The 18634-nt window shown below is 41.9% G+C and overlaps 1 protein-coding gene across 3 annotated transcripts in view; it reads right to left on the bottom strand.

Annotated features, from left to right (window-relative positions):
- LGR5 (leucine rich repeat containing G protein-coupled receptor 5) overlaps positions 1-18634 on the bottom strand; it is a 121710-nt gene that overhangs the window by 17070 nt on the left and 86006 nt on the right. Inside the window, exons 5-8 of one of the 3 annotated variants that reach the window (XM_059082403.2) lie at positions 8070-8285; positions 5948-6019; positions 3095-3163; positions 1652-1723 (exon numbers count right to left, since the gene is read on the bottom strand). In XM_059082403.2, the coding sequence (XP_058938386.1) occupies positions 1652-1723; positions 3095-3163; positions 5948-6019; positions 8070-8285 (429 nt within the window). The remainder of the gene's footprint in view (positions 1-1651; positions 1724-3094; positions 3164-5947; positions 6020-8069; positions 8286-18634) is intronic. The other 2 variants (XM_067008309.1, XM_067008310.1) reach the window with 2 other exon arrangements.

Below are 18634 nucleotides of genomic sequence, written 5' to 3'. Positions count from 1 at the left end.
TACAGATATAGACATGGAGGCAGAAGCAAGGAGAGAAGAGCTTCTGGGAGAAAACAGTCAAGGCCAGCAAAGAGTGGAGAGAAGTGCTAATAAATATTGGGGGCTGTTAGTCCTCTTCAAGGGGTATTAACATATCAAAAGGGTGATTAAGAAAATCAGTCCTGTGGCTTCAAGGAAAGAAGGGGCAAAGAAAGGCAATGCAATCTGCCAATTTCTCAGTCCGTAAATACTCTCTAATGAGAACTAATGTTTACTGGCAACAAACTTTAACCCCCATAGTTTGCCAACATACTGTCAGAACGTTTCAGAAATGATGAATGGTATTTCTTTTTCTCAGTTGTCAGGGCTAATTGGGATTCCAGCTCATTTGTGACAAATGCTACACGGCTCCAGAAAGCCTCTCAATCAAGTTGGCACAGGATGCTGAATATCTGCCAAGAAGTGCCCTCGAGTCCTTTTCAGAAGTCGTCCTTAGTCTCCTCCTCCATATTTCAGACCCCTCACCCATGACCTTAGGCCAATACTATGTCCCAAACCTGCCAGTTGTCTTTTAATTAAGAGCCAGCCTATTACTTACATATTTTCACCTTCCTATATGTACCTACACAGGATCCATTTTCTGTTTGTGCTAAATATGAAACATAGAATTAATCCTACTTTGAAGTTGTAACTCTATCTTATGCCATTATGGCATATAAATCCTCATATACACCTTTCTAGAACATATGCACCTTTCTAGAATTACATCCTAATTTGTATAAATGTAACTCAGTGTTTGGACTCGAGAATGAATGGGTATAGAGACTTAGCATAAAACAGTAGTTTCCTGGGCTTCCCTGGTGGCGCAGTGGTTGAGAGTCCGCCTGACAATTCAGGGGACGTGGGTTCGTGCCCCGGTCCGGGAAGATCCCACATGCCGCGGAGCGGCTGGGCCCGTGAGCCATGGCCGCTGAGCCTGCGCGTCCGGAGCCTGTGCTCCGCAACCGGAGAGGCCACAGCAGTGAGAGGCCCGCGTACAGAGAAAAAAACAAACAAACAAAACAAAACAGTAGTTTCCTCGTCTCCCCCTCCTTGCAGTAAAGGACCTCTATCATATATAATAATGTATGTATGTATGTATTTATATTTCAGCTTTATTGAGGTATAACTAACACATAAAATTGTACATTTAAAGTTACATTGTGGTGATTTGATATACGTATACATTGTGAATGGATTCCCCCAACCTAGATAATTAACTATTTATCACATATTTATCTTTTTGGGGGTGAGAACATAATAATTTATGTTTCTACTATACTTGGGTTCAAGCTCTGAATGACTAGGTGACCTTGATATTGATGCTCTAAAAATCAGTTTTATTCCTTAGAAAATAGAGATAAGCCAAAAAGCGTTTCATAAGATTATTGTGAAGTGAGACAAGGCATTTGAAGATACCAAGCATAAGGCAATGCACATTGTAGGTCCTCAGAAAAAGAATCTCTAATATTGCTTCAGCATTTGGCTAAAACTTAGCAAAACATCTCCATATACACTACAGTGACCGAGACAAAACTTGGGCAAATATAGAACACTTATTGTATTATGTTTAAAAGTACAATGCATGCTATATTGCAGGATAGAAAAATCGAAAAGAACTATGGCTACTTACATTGTAATAAGAGAAGGGTTGCCTACAAAGGCTTTCTCAGGTATTGACTTGATATTGTTGCTATGAAATCCTCTAGAAAGAGAAGAAAAGATAATTTATAGAAAATAACCTGTGGGGTAAAATCATTTAATAGTTCCCTCACCAAACCTGTGGCAATAATCAACAATTTTAGTAACTAGAGGATAAGGTTAAATTCCTCTATGCATTTTGAAATGTTTGTGCCCTCACTTACTCTGTAGGAGAAAAAGATATCACAAGCTGTCATCTTGAAAGAGGAACAAAGAATCTGAAAAGAATAACTGTGCTTTATGGAAATTTACAACCTAATGCTATAAAAAGAAAATCCATCTGTTAATATCTAATAGAGCATCATGGTATAACAACTTGAGACAGAGAAAACCATCTTTGGAGAGAGGATTAAGATCACTCCTCCTTACCCCATTTAAAGCCAGGAGAAGAGAAAATTGACTTAAGCTGCAGTGAAGTAGAGATTTAAGTAATCTCCTTATGAGGACAAAATTTCCTGAGCTGAAGAAAGGTGCCCCAGCTCAGTGAGTCTGTAATAACAAATTGATTCTCATCTGTCGGTGCTAATGTTGTCTGGCTGGCAGAGGGGCAGAGTCAATGGTCTTTGGTCTATGTGGGTCTGTGGCTGAATGAGGTGAACGGCAGTCTTGGGGCTGCCGGACCCAGACAACGATGACTTCCCAGCTAAGCCCCGTGTGGCGTTTCCTGAGGCAGAACCACACAGAGGCTTTTTCTTATAAACAAGGCCTGCTGTCTACCTCCTTTAGCTGTGTGTCTTATTTCTCTCTTCCAAGAGAATAGGCTCTGTGTTTATTTTCCTCTCCAAGTGTTAGAACATTACATAGGTTATTCATATTTTTAGGTACTAAGAAAAGTCATTAAATTATAATATATAAAAGACAATATATGCAACCTAATAGCTGAACATAAAGTAAAATGGTGAGTTTCTTTAAAAGTTAAATAAGATTTATGAAACATTAAAAAATATGAAATAATGTATATGAAGGCATCTAGCACTATACTAGGCACATATATTGTGTTCATCCAGTCCGATGCAACCTAGGAAAGTTTGTCTTTCGAAATGCTCAGCAAATAACTGAATTCCAGTAGAGTTCTCTACAAACCTATAATGTATATAAATGTTGGGAAAATGAGGCTTAGGGAAAGAGTATGGCTTAAAGAAATATGTATCCTGTTTTCTAATATATATATAGGAGAAATCCATTACAAATTTAAAAAAGATTATCTGCCGTTTGTTGGTGATAGAAGCAAATTAAAATATATTTTGGATGTAGTTAATCATTATTTACATGACCTTTTAAATTTTTCTAGTAAGTCGTATTAGGTGCAATAGTCAAACATATTTTAATATAAATTCACAAAGAATAGTTCTCCCACTAAATTTGTCCTACTTACAGTTCTTTAAGGTTGGACAGTGTCCTGATTGCAGTGGGGAATTCATCAAGATTATTATAATTTAAATCTCTGAAAATAAGTAAATAATATGTTCAGTTTGTCACTTAAAAATTCATATATATTACATTTACAAGGAACGTTAACATGCTCTTTCCATGGACCAGGATCACTGATAACAATTCTCATTCCTTTTCTGAATGAAGAGAGATTTTGTTGGTTGGCTGACCACCATCATTCCACAAGTATCTGCATTAAAATGGTCATTAGACTGGTCATGAGAAATTTCAAAGAGTCACGGCTCAATGGCACTGGGCATTAAAAGAAGGGAGGGGACATACAGCAGTGTGAATGTCCAAGCGGGAGGGACACTCGGCCAGGTGTTGGCGGCTGGCCGCTGTAGCTCTTCACCCGAACCCCGCTCACCAAGCTGCTAGCTAGTCTGTGCCCTCCTCGGGGCTCCTGAACCACATCCACTTTCCGGTCCCCTCCTCCATTCTCTGACTTTGTTCCACTGCTTTTCCGAGTCTCTCCTGAGAGGACATCTAGGAGAGTGGCTTTGTTCCTGACTCCGGTACCGTTCCTGTCTTTCTCCCAGCCTGAGGTCCAGGATGATAGCCTGCTTTTGGAGAGGCTTACGTGGTACAGGGTACTCTCAGGAAGGACCTCAGGTCTAGAATTTCCCCACGGTCACAAATAAAGATTCAGATCCGAAGGGTGACGTTTTCCTTGGTCTGTGAGGCAAAGCTCTCTATCATCCTTCCTGCATAGAGACGGAATGGCCAAACAATCTCAAATCATTCGCTTCTCTAACTGTTATGACACAAATGGCTTTTCAGTTCCATTACTCACAAGCGCTTTATAGACTTAACTCCACCGTTTATCTACATCTCCATATGAAAAAGTAATTGCCTCCTTGTCTCTGGGAACCGCAGATTTCCCAGATGACGCAGAAAAACCTTTTGGTCAGGCAATCAGATGTGGTTAGATCTTCCTCTGTGGGGAAGAACTGCTATTTAATTTTAAGAGAGAGATAATTTGACCAAGTTAAACATGAATCAAGATTCCTACTTGTCTGGCACAAACCATCCTTAAGCTATACAGCAGGCAGGAAACTTGTGTCTTTTGTGGACATAAATTTTCTTCCTGTTTGTAAATCTCTCCAGATGCTCTGTTTTGATTAAACGAGGATTGGGTCCTTATAAATTACTTAGATTTCTAGTGAGGGAAAGGAAGAGATTGGGAATAACCAATCTACTGAGCCTCTGTAGCCCTGGGCAAGGCGAGGGAAGAGGGGACATTGATACTCACATGAATTTGCCCTGAATGCATGTATTGCCTGAATTTGCAATCCTGGGTCCTTACCTCAAGCGCCCCTGGTCGGTTGGTGGGGAAGACCATTTATGGAAATACCTATCAAAGCCCATCTTGTTTTTTTGTTCCTGTTGTGTTGAAAAGGACTGGAAGGTGCTATCCATTGCTAATATTCCCCAGCCCAGCCTTTGTGTAAATAAGGGAGACCTTCTAATTTTTCCAAGCTGCTGATGGGAACAGCTTGCCTGTGCCTTAAGTTGACTTCAAAGTCCTGCCTGGACAAGTTCACCTCTGGCGTCTCCTTATGAGGATGATTCCTCCTTTCTAAGAGGAAGCACAGAGTGACTTAAGTAACCCCGGAAGGACAGCTGCTAGGTCCCGCAGGAAATGAGTGGACCCAGATCTGGTTAGAAGCTAACTTGACCAGGTACAACGTGCTAAGCTCTGTACGCGAGTGAACAAGGGCTCCAAAGCCATAGGAGATGTGGTCTTTGGTCATGTCCTTTTGCAGTCCCGGTCAGAGCCAGTGTTGTAGATTCAGCGGCGTTGTGTGGCTTATTACACTTGAGTGTTAAAAACATGGAGGTGAGGAGGGCGCAGCTGGAACCACTTCCTCTCCCAGCACACACAGTGTCCTCACTGCCTGTCACGGCACCCTCATTAGGCCTCTTACTCAACAGGGCGATGAAGAGCAGCTCCTCCCCTAGGAAACAGCTCAGCCCTGGGGAGGCCCGTAAGAACTGTTTGCACCGTGGCTCTGGGTGGTCAGCTGGCTGGATTCTATGTACTTTTATTACAGATACCGACTCAGAACTGAGGTTTTGACCCACTCTTTGGAAGTAGGGTATAGTGGTAAGCATGGATTTTGGAGTCAAACTAGAGAAGGAAGCAAATCCCAGTTATGCTGCTATGTCGTGTTGATAAAGTAACTTAACCTTACTGGAGCCTAAAATGGTATGGGAGCACCTGCTCTCATGGGATGCTTGTAGGAGTGACTGAAACAATGTATGCTGAGTGCTCGGTACAATATTGGTTAGAGATACACTCAATAAATGTACTACTGTTACTACTTTGTAGACTTCTGAGTTGCTTCAGCAGGAAGCATCACCATTTGCTAATGAGACGCCTGTTCCTTTTGGATTGGACAGAGTTTGGCATTTGCTACTCTGCATCCTCTCATGCGGGGGGGTTGGACCAGACTCATGAATAGTGAGCCTGAGTGACAATATGGAACTGATCCTTGACAGAGTACACATTCCTAAGCAAACAGGCACTGCTCAGTAGAGGACATCTCATTTAGCTTATAATGATTCTAACTAATTTATCACTCTTGACAGATTAAAATAAAATCTCAGTTTTACTGTTCAGCTCTGTAGGGTATGTGTGTGTGTGGGGGGTAAGATGAAGCCACTGTAAATATCTGTTTAAAGCTCAGGCAATTAACCAAACCAAATAGCAAGTCTGACTTTAAGGCTATTTTGATTCCTTCAGAATAGTCATAAAAACACTGAAAAAAGGGAAACAAATAAAAGGTCAACTCACAGAGTCTCCAGGCTGTGGAGCCCATCAAAGCATTTCTTTCCCAGGGAGTGGATTCTATTGTTATGGAGATGCCTGCAGGAGAACATTACTGACAGTCATGAAGCCACACTGCACATGGAAACTTACGCACAACATTTTGATTGCTGAAATCCAAAGAAACTTATGCTAAAGAATGCACTGATTATATATAAGAAATGCTTTGTTTAACGTTTTCGTTTGTTTGTTTTAAAGGCTATCTGCCCCGTTCACTCTTACCACAGATGATTCTATACCCCAGAATTTAATAGGCAGTCACAGTTTCACCTTTTGGGTTTGAGATGGCATGGAGTGTATAATAATCACGGAGTGAGCAACGAGACTGATAAAAGTAAATTCAGGTTGTTCAGTATGGCTTTGGGATGTAGGATGCTAAAGAGAGATTCTGACCAACACTGACAAATGGAGGATGGAAGGAAGGTCCTAGGTGTACTAAGCACATTTTCTATTAAAGCTGATGGCTTATCATGGCTACATTCCCAGGGTGGGGCTACAGGTTAAGAGGAAACAACAATTTCAGCCACAGAGAATGGGGATCCGATTTTTTTTGGCTGCCAAAGGAGAGTAGTTATCTTGACATAGTATAAATGGTTCTAATTATCATCTTTGGCTCAATGGTTAAGTCGGTTAGGTCAGGGCCAGTGAGAACAGCTGTGTGCATAACTGAAAACCGGACCAAGTCCCAAAGGGGTTTTTGGAAAATGGGCTTAAGGACGGCGGGGGGGTGGGGTGGGGGTGGGGGCGGGGAAGAATAGCTGGATCTCTGTAAATCCATTCCCTCTAGTGGAGGGAAAAATTAAAGCACCTACCCAGATTCTGGTGGGATAGAAGCATCACCTTTGTATGTGAAATTCAGTATAGAGATTTTTTACTATCACCCCACATGTCCTATCCTTTCAGACTAAGGTTTTCATTCTAATAAATATATGTTGGTTTCATGTGAGATCTTTGTGACATTTACTGAGGATCTTTTACATGCGACACATGAGGAAAGAGGGTTGAGGGGAGCCTAAAATGATGGATGAGATGCTGGCCAGCCCTCAAAGGAGTATATACTGCAGTGCAAGGGACTGACATGTCATCAGGAAAAGTGGAATGATTGAAGACAGCAATGGGCTGGTGTGGGGCATGGAGCAAAGCCAGAAATAGTGCAGAAGATGCCTTCCACGAAGTCACCACGCAAACCGCTCTTAGAGGCTGTCAAGCAGCTACTGTGGTCCTATATCAGGATTGATTGACTATTATGTTATACACGTGGGGCATCCTTCTACACTCTTTTTTTTTTTTTTTTTTTTTTTTTTTTTTTTTTTTTTGCGGTATGCGGGCCTCTCACTGTTGTGGCCTCTCCCGTTGTGGAGCACAGGCTCCGGACGCGCAGGCTCAGCGGCCATGGCTCACGGGCCCAGCTGCTCCGCGGCATGTGGGATTTTCCCGGACCGGGGCACGAACTCGTGTCCCCTGCATCGGCAGGCAGACTCTCAACCACTGTGCCACCAGGGAAGCCCCCTTCTACACTCTTGAACTGACTATTTTTCAAACTATTACTTGGGAATCTTTTTGATTTACCTGAAATAGTGAAATCTGGATCTCAAAGGAAAAAAGCCATACAAATGCATAGCTCGCTGTCAAGGGTTCATTCCTTGCTTCTGTTCCCTTGGAAGGGGTTCAAGAACGAAGTTCTTATTAAATAATAAGAAGGGCATATTTCAATTTGACCTGCATTATAAATTATTATCAGAAATAAGGGATTTTTTTTATTAACTTCGGTCACAGGACTAACCATACAGTGTGGTGATTACCTGTACAATACACAATGGCTTCCCTAAGACAGAAGTCATATTTTGTTATCTTTGAATGCCTAGCAGTGCTTGGCCCTTGGCAGCTGCTCGATAAATGCTGTTTAATTCTTTTACACAATTAGAACATTTATGAGTCACTTTGGGGAGTTTTCCCTCCTTTAAAATGTCCCTATTCAAAGTCTGAAGGGCTATCTGTTTAAGGTCAAGGTCTTACAGTGAATTACAAGGTGTTACAGTGAATTTAGAAACTGTTAAAAGAGAGAGGAAAAGAAATCAATAAAACTTACAGAACCACCAAGCTGGAGAGGTTTCTAAAGGCGTAGTCTGGTATGTGGTGTATTTTGTTCAGGGCCAAGGTCATGGCCTGCAGTGCTGGTAAACTTCTGAAAGCCTGGACAGGGATTTCTGTCAGAGCGTTGTCATCCAGCCACAGGTGCCTCAGGGAATACAGGCCACTGAAACAGCTGGGGGGCACGGAGCTGATGTGGTTGGCATCCAGACGCCTGGGGAAGAAAGCAAGCAAGAGCAAAAGAGGAGCGCGAAGCCCAGGCATAGGTGCACCTTGCAGGAAAACCTCAATATGCTGATTAATAGGAGTGAAACAGGGCTTGGGGCCCTCGGGACCCGCTGACATCTGGAGCTTTCTGCTCTCCTGGTAGCCTCTTCTCACTCATGAGTAGAACCATTGCGGTAAAATTCCACGGTGCCGTGATTCTCTTCCAGCCTTGTGGCTAACATGCTTTCCGGCAAGGAAGTGGTCTCCCCTGGGGTATAACGTTTCAGCGTGATCTTTTAGCTTCCCTTTCTGACACCAGGAGAAAGACACCTTCTCTCCTCCTTCCCACCCCAAGACAAACAAATGCTGTTACTTTCCTGGACTGTTTTGAACATACAAAACATACTTATTGACTAGCTCTGGGAAAAGATTATTTCAGTATTTGAAAGGGACGAAGTCATTTTTACAAGGCTGTCAGAGGCATGCCTCAGGGAGAAGGGAGGTGCCCCGCCCCCCTTTTTCTTACTACTGTGCTGGAAAGCCTAAACCTGCAGGCTTTCTTGCTCATCGAACCAAAGGCACTGAGCAGATGTTTGTTTTCCTTGACATTTTAAATGAATAATAAAATTAACAGCTTTCCCAGTTTTTGCTTGCTTTTTTCTACACACCATTTTTTTTTTTTTAAATGGGGAAATACATCTAAAAGTAGGTCTAGTTAATAAGCTGTTGCAGCTTCAGAGCCACAGCAGAGGGAGTGCAATACATTTATTTCACCCTAAATCCAACATAAACAATGGCTGTAATGACAGTGCCTTAACTTTTCATATTGAAGTGACCAGAGAGACACAAATTGAAATTTCCTGTAAGGTGCATGAACAACGGAACCATCAACATTCAGCTATGCATCCAACAGCCCTCATTCATTTTTTCCAGTCTGTTCTCAAGGCTCACGCATTTGTTTGCATTTTCAAAGCTAGGGTTAAAAGAAAGAGAAGAGTTGCATTTTAAGCAGCGCATGTATTAGGAAGGATTAGAAAATCACGAGTGGATTTTTGAAAAATGTTTTAGGAAGCACTTAAGACTAAACAGATGCAGGAAGCACACGAGGATCACAAAATAATCCCCTGCAGACTACATTTAAACAGTTTAGAAATAGAGTTCTCTGTGGTAGGGAGCTAATCTCAATGGAAAGCAGCTTCCTCACTTTGGGTCACACATTTCACTCCACTCATGCTCTGGTTCCTGCTTCTCCTGATTGAATGGAGAGGGATGCCCTCAAGGCCCTGGGCCAAGTTTTGATACTGAGATAAGGTCACTTGGAACAAACAAGTCCAGTGTCACAGCCCACTCACAATTAAATTTCCAGTAGAACAACTATCATTGCAGGCAGCAGAAACGCAGCTTCCAAATATCTCAAGGTTCTGTCTACAAATGGAACTGGAAATGTTTAGACGAACTCAACAACCTCTCTTCCCCTTATTCCAGCAACAACATGCTCGGCCCATGTTCAAATAAGGTATAATGTCATCAGGGCATGAGGAGGTGCTTGTTTTTGTTTGACTAAGAGTAAAGCACATATGTAAACTCTCCTTAATGACTGCACTGATTAAAGCATGAAGATTTTATTTAAATAATATGAATTTCCGAGTTTTAGTTGACGTACTGATGATTGCTAGTTGCTTATGCGTTGAAACTACAAGTGCTTCTAAGTCCTGAAAAGGACTGACATTCAGCTTCAATGTAGCCTTCAGGTTACACGTACAGAAAAGGCTTTCTCTGCATTGAGTCACAGGCTTGTCTTTTTCGCTATTTAAGTTACTACCAAAGTTTCTGCTGGATCTTGAAGTGACCCTGGTATCAGTTTCCAATGTTAAAAGGTCCATTCCTCTGGATAGATGCCTTTTATGAATCATCTCCCACCTCCAGTAAAAAGGATGTAATCTGGCTTCTACACCGTGATCTTAGAGCAATTTGCTATCTAAAATGAGTAGGACAGGGCAATTCTTCACAGTCCTAATGCTCTAAATACTAATACACCCTGACCCAGTACTCAGGTATCCTGAGTGTAGCATTAAACGTTTCTCTTTCTCAACAGTTTCTTCATCCAAGAAGCTCCCCATAAATGGTATTCCTTCTCAATGCGGTGTTTTGAAGTCCCTGTCCACCTGGCTGCAGTGGTCCAAACCTATTTCAGAAAGTGGTATATTGTTCACGCTCAGAGGTATTATCTGAGTCAATCTTAACAGAAGATCCCAAGGCAAACCAGAGTATAGAATGCATCATCCAGCCATTCATACCGGTGGTTCTTACAGAGCAAGGTTAAGACTGTGGACAAAGCAGGTGGCAGGGCACGAGTTGTGCCTATTCAGTGAGTAAACAGAAAGCTCATATTATGTCAACCTGATCTGGTGGGGCAGCTGGGCGTTTTCTATTCATATGCTTGAAAATGCAATCGCTCAGCACTGGCATGTAAGTAAAACGCGAGAACACAGTACGTGAAAACACACGTAGAAATGTGGTTCTATAATATTATCAGGAGCAAAAAGAATAACTACATTATATGGCTGCACTTTTTTTTTTTTTGGCTGCACTTTTTAAGGGTTTTTTGGTTTTCATTTCTATTTCCTGCAAGTCACAAAGGTGTGTGTGTGTGTGTGTGTGTGTGTGTGTGTGTGTGCACAGTCAGCTCAGAATCTATGAATCAGTGCAGAGGTTTGGGATGAGAAATATTGGGTCCAAGTCAGATAGCAGCTATATGACCATGGCCAAGTCAACAGACTTCAGCTTTCACATCTGTAAATTGGGGGTAACTCTATCTTACTAAAGAAAATAATACAACAAGACTTTGTAAACTATAAAGCACCTTAATGATTTTTAAATTATTACTGCTTGAAGTGGGTTAACAGTTTGCATTTTTGTCTTTTGACCCTAAAGCCAGTCAGAAAAAAAGAAATCAATTAAAATTTTCCCTTAGTCAAAAGTTGATTAACATGAGTGCCAGCTTGTCAGTGAATTTCAGTTCTGAGACATGCAGACTACTTCTTTCATCCCTCATAACAGAAATGATGAAGAGGTGTCTGCGATTAGACACCCTTACTTTTCAGCCTTCAGTATTATCATTACACGTACATGTGTGTGTATCTATATCTATATCTATCTACCTACTTATCTATCTATCTATCTATCTATCTATCTATCTATCTATCTATCTGTCTATCTATATCTCAGTATCACAAAGGGCAAATAGTTGTGTTCCTGATACATTACTGAAAAGTACATCTTCACTCTGAAGGCAAAGAAGAAGTGGTGACATGTGATAGATGGCACATTCTCAGAGAAAGTTCCTAGCAGTGATCTTGGCATTTAAATATCCATCGATAATGGGGCAGAGGCAGCATAAAGCCTGTGGTGCAGTTAGGTGCAGCAAAATGAAACACTTTAACAAAGGGAGTGGCCTCTCCTTCTTCTGGATAAACAAACCTCTTAATTATGATCTTGAAATGCAATCTGAAAAGTAATCACTATATAGGAAATGGCACCCATTTTATGCTCTGTATGTTACTTATAACTTACAGAAAATGATAGATAAAATAAAATGTTACCCTACTTCCTATGTCACATGCAACCACCTACATAATGAGCATATGGTAGAGTTAGGAGAATTAAGACACAAATTTAAGTCAAGACTCTGTCACTTATTAAATTCTGAGATTAGGGGCATTCTGATTAATTTCTCTGAAGGTCAATTCTCATACCTGTAAAGCAGAATCACAACATGTCACACAATTGCCATGGGAATTCAATGAGAAAAATATATGCAGAAGGGTTTTTGCAAACAGTAAAGCACTTTACAAATGATAGGCTTATTACTGGAGAAAAATCTTCACATTGAAGAAGTAGTTTCATTCCCCCTGCCCTGAACTTTCTTTTGTTTGCTCTGAAGCATCTTAATCCTTTGTAATTTCAAATCTCTCTATCAGAGATTGCCATTTTTTTTTTTTTTTGGTCATATGGACTGGCAGGATGGCTGATTTTCTACTCACTGTACATCCATAACACATATGTCCAGTACTGCATGTTTTTTTTTTTTTTTTTTTTTTTTTTTTTTTTTGCGGTATGCGGGCCTCTCCCTGTTGTGGAGCACAGGCTCCGGACGCGCAGGCCCAGCAGCCATGGCTCACGGGCCCAGCCGCTCTGCGGCACGTGGGATCTTCCCGGACCGGGGCACGAACCCGTGTCCCCTGCATCGGCAGGCGGACTCTCAACCACTGCGCCACCAGGGAAGCCCCAGTACTGCATGTTTTGATTGGTGTTATAGGAAGGCTTCCTTCACAGAGAAAAGGAGATGCACACATCTTTTGTGTTTCTCCAGCAAAGGTCCAAAAAGTCCCCAAAGGCAAAAATGGCTGAGGAAAAATATGATATCATCTAGTGCAAGAACAGAATTTTTATTAACTAGGAGCCTCTGCAGTGTCACTTAGAGGACCACAAGTGATGAGAAATGGATTCGTCATGGTTTTGGGGCATACGTTGAAACTCCTTCTCTGGAGGGAAGCCTGGAGGTCGGAGGGCTCTACCATTGCCAAAAGGGATTCAACTGCACAAACTGCTGGGCCAAGGGGGCTGTTTCTCAGGGTCTCTGGGTTGTCTCTCCTCACCACTGGCACCTGGTCCGGACCACCCATTTCACCCTGACAGGCTTCAAAACTTTGCGTATCCAAGGTAAGAGTTTGGAGTCTGAATAACTTCACTCCCAGAAAGTTTCTGGATTACTAAACCTATGAGAAACGTCTCACCTTCCCCCAAGTGATCTTCAAGATCTGCATAAAACTATTTCTCTGGGATGGGGGTGTCGTGCTGTCTCCAGAGTGAACATCTTAATAATGGGTGTGCTGTGGAGAGGTCCCTCTGATAGCTGTGTGCAAGAGGGGCTGGGGGGACAGGAAGTGATCAAGGCAGTTGCAGTCATCAGGGTGAGAAAGGAGGAGAGCTTTAAAGAAGTATGGAGGGCTTCCCTGGTGGCGCAGTGGTTGAGAGTCCGCCTGCCGATGCAGGGGTCGCGGGTTCGTGCCCCGGTCCGGGAAGATCCCACATGCCGCGGAGCAGCTGGGCCCGTGAGCCATGGCCACTGAGCCTGCGCGTCCGGAGCCTGTGCTCCACGACGGAGAGGCCACAACAATGAGAGGCCCGCGTACTGCAAAAAAAAAAAAAAGAAGTATGGAAATGTGGAGGAAGGCCTGGTATGAAGGATGTTAAATAAGTGGGTCTGACCAAACATGGTGATTTGCTAGATGTGACCAGAAGGGAAGACAAAGAAGCTATGGTGGCTTAGTGTTCTGGGCAACTGGGTGGAGGGAACCATGCAGGGATGAACGTTACCCAGTATTATACAAAATAAAACAGAACTGCATGTTCACTGTGAATACAGTTGTGTAATATCAGTGTATCTTATGTGAGGAAGAGCTGGAAGGTAACAAGAAAAAAAAAATCAATTTTTTACGTCAGGAAATGGCAAAAAAAAAGTGCTTGTTTTCTTAACTTTTCTCTCTGAAGTTTTCCCCTAATGTTATCTTGCCTAAAAGCTTAATTTTACAAATTTTCTCTTTTAAAAGAAACATTTTGCCAATCTGCTCCACACTCCTGAAAGGAATTTTTGCTTTATAGATGGCATTATAGTAGGGATTAGAGAATCTATGAGGTCATTCTTGCTATTGTTTCTCCAGAAAATAGCCCTTTACATATATCTTGTATATGCTGCCTTGCCAATGTATCACACAAACGTATATCTTTGAGAACGTCTTTGATGAGCCATTAACTACAAAGAAGAAAGCGTTAGTCAAAAGATAACCCATTGATATTGGCTAATTCCCATCTGAGATGACTGTAATATTGTCAATTATTAACATGGATGACTGGAGAAGAAAAAAAGCCAAGGTGTGAAGAATGCTGCAGCTGCAGGTATAATACAACTTATGGGGACTCTTACAATAAACAGAACTGTGAAACACACCATTTGACACAGCTATTTTATATTTGGATGAGCATTTTTCTTCATAAGTTTTAAACAAATGATCAACTCTCTTGTACACACATTTGTACATTTTATGAGACCATTTTGAACAATTCCTGAAGAGTCAAATGAACACAGTGATTTAGTTCATTTATAAAATTTTAAGAAATGAAAAGTTTCCATTATTATCTAACTTTTACTATGAAATGAAAAGCATGTAGTTCCAAGCTTGTATATAACACAATTTGACCAATTCCCTAAAGTCTTTGTTATGGTGAAATTTTACTGAATTTTATTGCACTGAAACCAGTGGATCATTGGAATTGAATTTGTCAGATCATTATAATAATACTATCTGGATAGAATTTTATCTATATGAACTCTTACAGATTGAATTTGTGTTGATTTATATGAATTCTTCCTAATAATATGAGTCATTTTTATTGTTAGTATTGTTTTTTAATATTTATGAAATCATGACAATGTGGGATTCCACCTTCTAATGAAATTTCCCGTCTATATAACCTAGGAAGATACTAAGCATATGAATTCATATAAACACCATGATTGCTTATATGGGAATTTCTTCTTCCATCTTTCTATTCTCCATCTTATTTACTGGTAAGCTTAATGTAAAACCAGGAAGAAAAGTTATTGCTTTAGACTTGTCTCTGAAAAGGTAAAAATGTTTTTTTCCATCTTTGCAGCTTGGGGACAGGGAAACTCTATAGGTTCATTGAAGTGTAGTAGCTTAGAGACTAGTCCCAACTCTAGTTTCTCTAATTACCTACAGATGGACAAAGCCACTAATGGTGATTGAGGTCAACTTCTTTCACCAAAAAACAAACCCTGGAGTTCTAATTATAACTTTTCTTGGGAAGGGTCAGATATGCTCCTGTCAGAACTAATAGTCATATCATTTATTCTTTCTCTCAGATGATTACCAGGAGTTTTTTCAGGATTAAAAAATATATTTAGTTACAAAAAAATAATAATTTAGAGACTAGTCAGCTGGCTCGACTAGTAGCCAGATGAAGTGTCTAATAGAACCAAACCTCTGCCTCTCTGGCATCACTGGGAAGTACAAGACTCCAATGAGAAATATATTTTAAAGTCAATTTACATGGAGTTGCTCAGTTTCTCCGAGGTCACCATGGCTGCGAATTTTTTAACAGGGAGATGATCTACAGCCAAAGTAACATGAGCATTGACTTTTTTAGCTTCATTTTTCTCCATAGAAAACAAAGACCTCCTTTTTGTCAGGAGCACCGTTAGTCTCCCAGCTACCACCAGGGTTTGAAATCCGGGGGTCATTTTTGCATCTTCCATTGCTGTCCAGACTAACATTCACCAAGGTCTCTCCATTTATCTTCATCTCCAAGAGTGTCGACTTCCACTGCCTATTAAGTCTCTTATCTCTTCACACCTGCGTCACTGCAACAGCCTCTAGCTGGTCCTTTTGCTTTTGATCTCTTATCTCTTCACTTAATCCTGCAGGCTGCTGCCAGAGAGTCTCTCTACAACTGGGCTCTGTGTCACACCCGTTAGGAATCCACAGTTCTCCCATGTTACCATTCCTTTCAAACCCAAATTTTCCATTCTTATATTCAAAGCTCATCCACCTTATCTAGCTAAACATTTCTTATTTCTGTGTCCCAGGCAAGTCCCTTTTGTAGCTTCTTCCCACAGTACCTCTGAGCCTTGTGTTCAGGAACATCCTCTCACTCTTGCCTAATCTGAATCTCATCAACCTGAGACAATATTATGGTTCCTCCCTCAACCCTATTCTTGAAGTGGGGAGTCCTCAGCTAAGCCAATGGGAAAGCTAAATCTTGTAGACAGATCAACTTCAAAATCCCTCAAGGAAACACTGGGACCCAACTCTCAGCTCAGGGAGGGCAGGGAGGAAAAACCGGGGTACAGAGATAAGAGTTGGGGGCCAGGGAGGTCAGTGAATGCAGGCTACAGTCAAGGTGGGGGAGATTAGCTGGTCTTGAGCAGCTGTTTAGAACATCATTTAGAGTTTGATGCTTTGGTTCAGTTCAACAAGTATTTCTTGGGTGCTTTCTTTGCAGGGTTAGTACCTGGGGCTGGAGATCTAGCAGTAAACCAGGCAGACACGGTTTATAGAGCATGTTTTCTAAAGGGTAGTCAGTCAGACCATTACAATGCAGTGTTAGGTAACAGGAAATGCATGGTAGAAGGACCTAACCTAAGTTTCACTTTTCTTTGAGATCTAGACCTGGATTTCAAGCTGCCTATGTGACATCTCTACTGAGTTGTTCTTCCTTAAACAAGACATTTGGTTTTGAAAATGTTCAAGACGAACCTCATTATCTCCCCAAATGTCATGCTCTACCAGCGTTTCTTATCTCAGTGATGGGCTTCAGTAAATATGTGATTATATAAACCAGGAATTTAGGAATCATCCTCCACACCCCTTTCTCCTTCATTCTTTGTAGCCAATTCATTACCAAATACTGCTAATTTCATCTAAAAATTTCTCAAATCCATTTCCCTTTCTCCATCTCCACTGCTCCCATCCTGACAAAGCTCCTTTCTCTCCTAGACCGTTTCAGTAACACAGATCCAATCATGCCCTTTCCTATTCAAAATCTTCCAGTGAATTCTCACTGCTTTTACAATAAAGACTAAAATTCGTAACATGTCCCAAAGAGCTTTCAAGGGGTCTGGACCCCACCCGCCTCACTAGGCTCTTCTTGTGCTTTTCCCGCCTCATGCTTCCTGCTTTGGCCACACTGATCTTGTTTCTGACCCTTGATGTACCAGCTCCCCTCTCCCCCAACCATCACTACAAGGTTTTGCACATGTAGTTCCCTTTGTCTGGAAAGTTCTTCCCTCTTCTCTTTGTCTAATCAACTCTTACCTTTGCCATATGAACAAGGTACCCTTTTCTCACCTATAGTTTCCTCATCAGGAAAGTGGAGACAAGTTCCATCTCCCAGGTAATGAGGGAATAGACAACCAAATGCATAGGGAAACACTAAAAAAGTCTGACTGGTCCACACATGAATAAATATTGTTCTCTTCCCTTCCTCAATTTTTAAATTTCTGTCCTGAAGCATTACTACTTCTCCTTTTTGTAAACCTCCGTAATCAGATACCTAGAGGTACTATTTGTTTCTGTCAGGCCCCTTCCCCTCACGTTAGTGCATTCTGTTACGTGCCCATTCTCTGTAGTGGATTCACTCAGGGAAGCACGATAGCATAGTGGTAAAATTGGCAGATTTTGGAGCCAGAAGGACCAGAATTTTTATCCCAGACTTACCTCTAGCCTGACTCTATTAAAGCCAAATGACCTTGAGAAGGTCAATTAACCTCTCTGAGTTTTCTCCTTCCTCATCACTAAGGAAGGGATAATCTTGGCTCCCACCTCATGAGGTTTCTTCAAGGGTGAAGTGAGGTGATGCAGCTAAGAGTTTTAATAAATATCAACGGCTCCTGCTTTTATAACCGTGGGTGTTTTTGATTTTGTCCTTGTTCTGTTCCTATACTTTGCTGCTTCTTTTTTCTTAAAATAAATTTATTTATTTTTGGCTGTGTTGGGTCTTTGCTGCTGCGCGCGGGCTTTCGCTAGCTGCCGAGCAGGGGCTCTAGGTGCGCGGGCTTCAGTGGTTGTGGCTCGTGGGCTTAGCGGCTCCGCGGCATGTGGGATCTTCCCGGACCAGGGATCGAACCTGCGTCCCCTGAAATGGCAGGCGGACTCTCAACCACTGCGCCACAAGGGAAGCCCCTTTACTGCTTCTTTATGTGCCTTTTCACAAGTCATCAAGACTCCATCTATCTCCTGAAGAGGGGGAAACACTTTGCCCCGTTCACAATGTGCCTTCCCATAGCCGTCATTCTTTTAGCTTCTCCCGAGTTCAACCTACTTTCCAAAGTTAACCTTTATTTCACACTACAAGACTAAAAAAAGTTCATTTTACTTCTCATTCCATAACTTCCATGTTCTCTTTTGGTTATCTATCTGATATGACTGTCATGTCTGTGATTTATCATAGCACGAGCAGATAACCTGATGTTACAATATTTCATGTCTGGGTCCTGCTTTTTTTTTTTTTTTTTTTTTTTTTTTTTTTTGTGGTACGCGGGCCTCTCACTGTTGCGGCCTCTCCCGTTGCGGAGCACAGGCTCCGGACACGCAGGCTCAGCGGCCATGGCTCACGGGCCCAGCCGCTCCGCGGCATGTGGGATCTTCCCGGACCGGGGCACGAACCCGCGTCCCCTGCATCGGCAGGCGGAATCTCAACCACTGCGCCACCAGTGAAGCCCAGCCCTTTTGAGCTTTTAATCTTATCCTCTTGGTTGCCTCCCTTTGCTTTCTT

Source organism: Kogia breviceps, chromosome 12, assembly GCF_026419965.1.
Source record: "Kogia breviceps isolate mKogBre1 chromosome 12, mKogBre1 haplotype 1, whole genome shotgun sequence".
Lineage (NCBI taxonomy): Eukaryota > Metazoa > Chordata > Mammalia > Artiodactyla > Physeteridae > Kogia > Kogia breviceps.
This window is presented reverse-complemented; position numbering and strand designations above follow the sequence as displayed.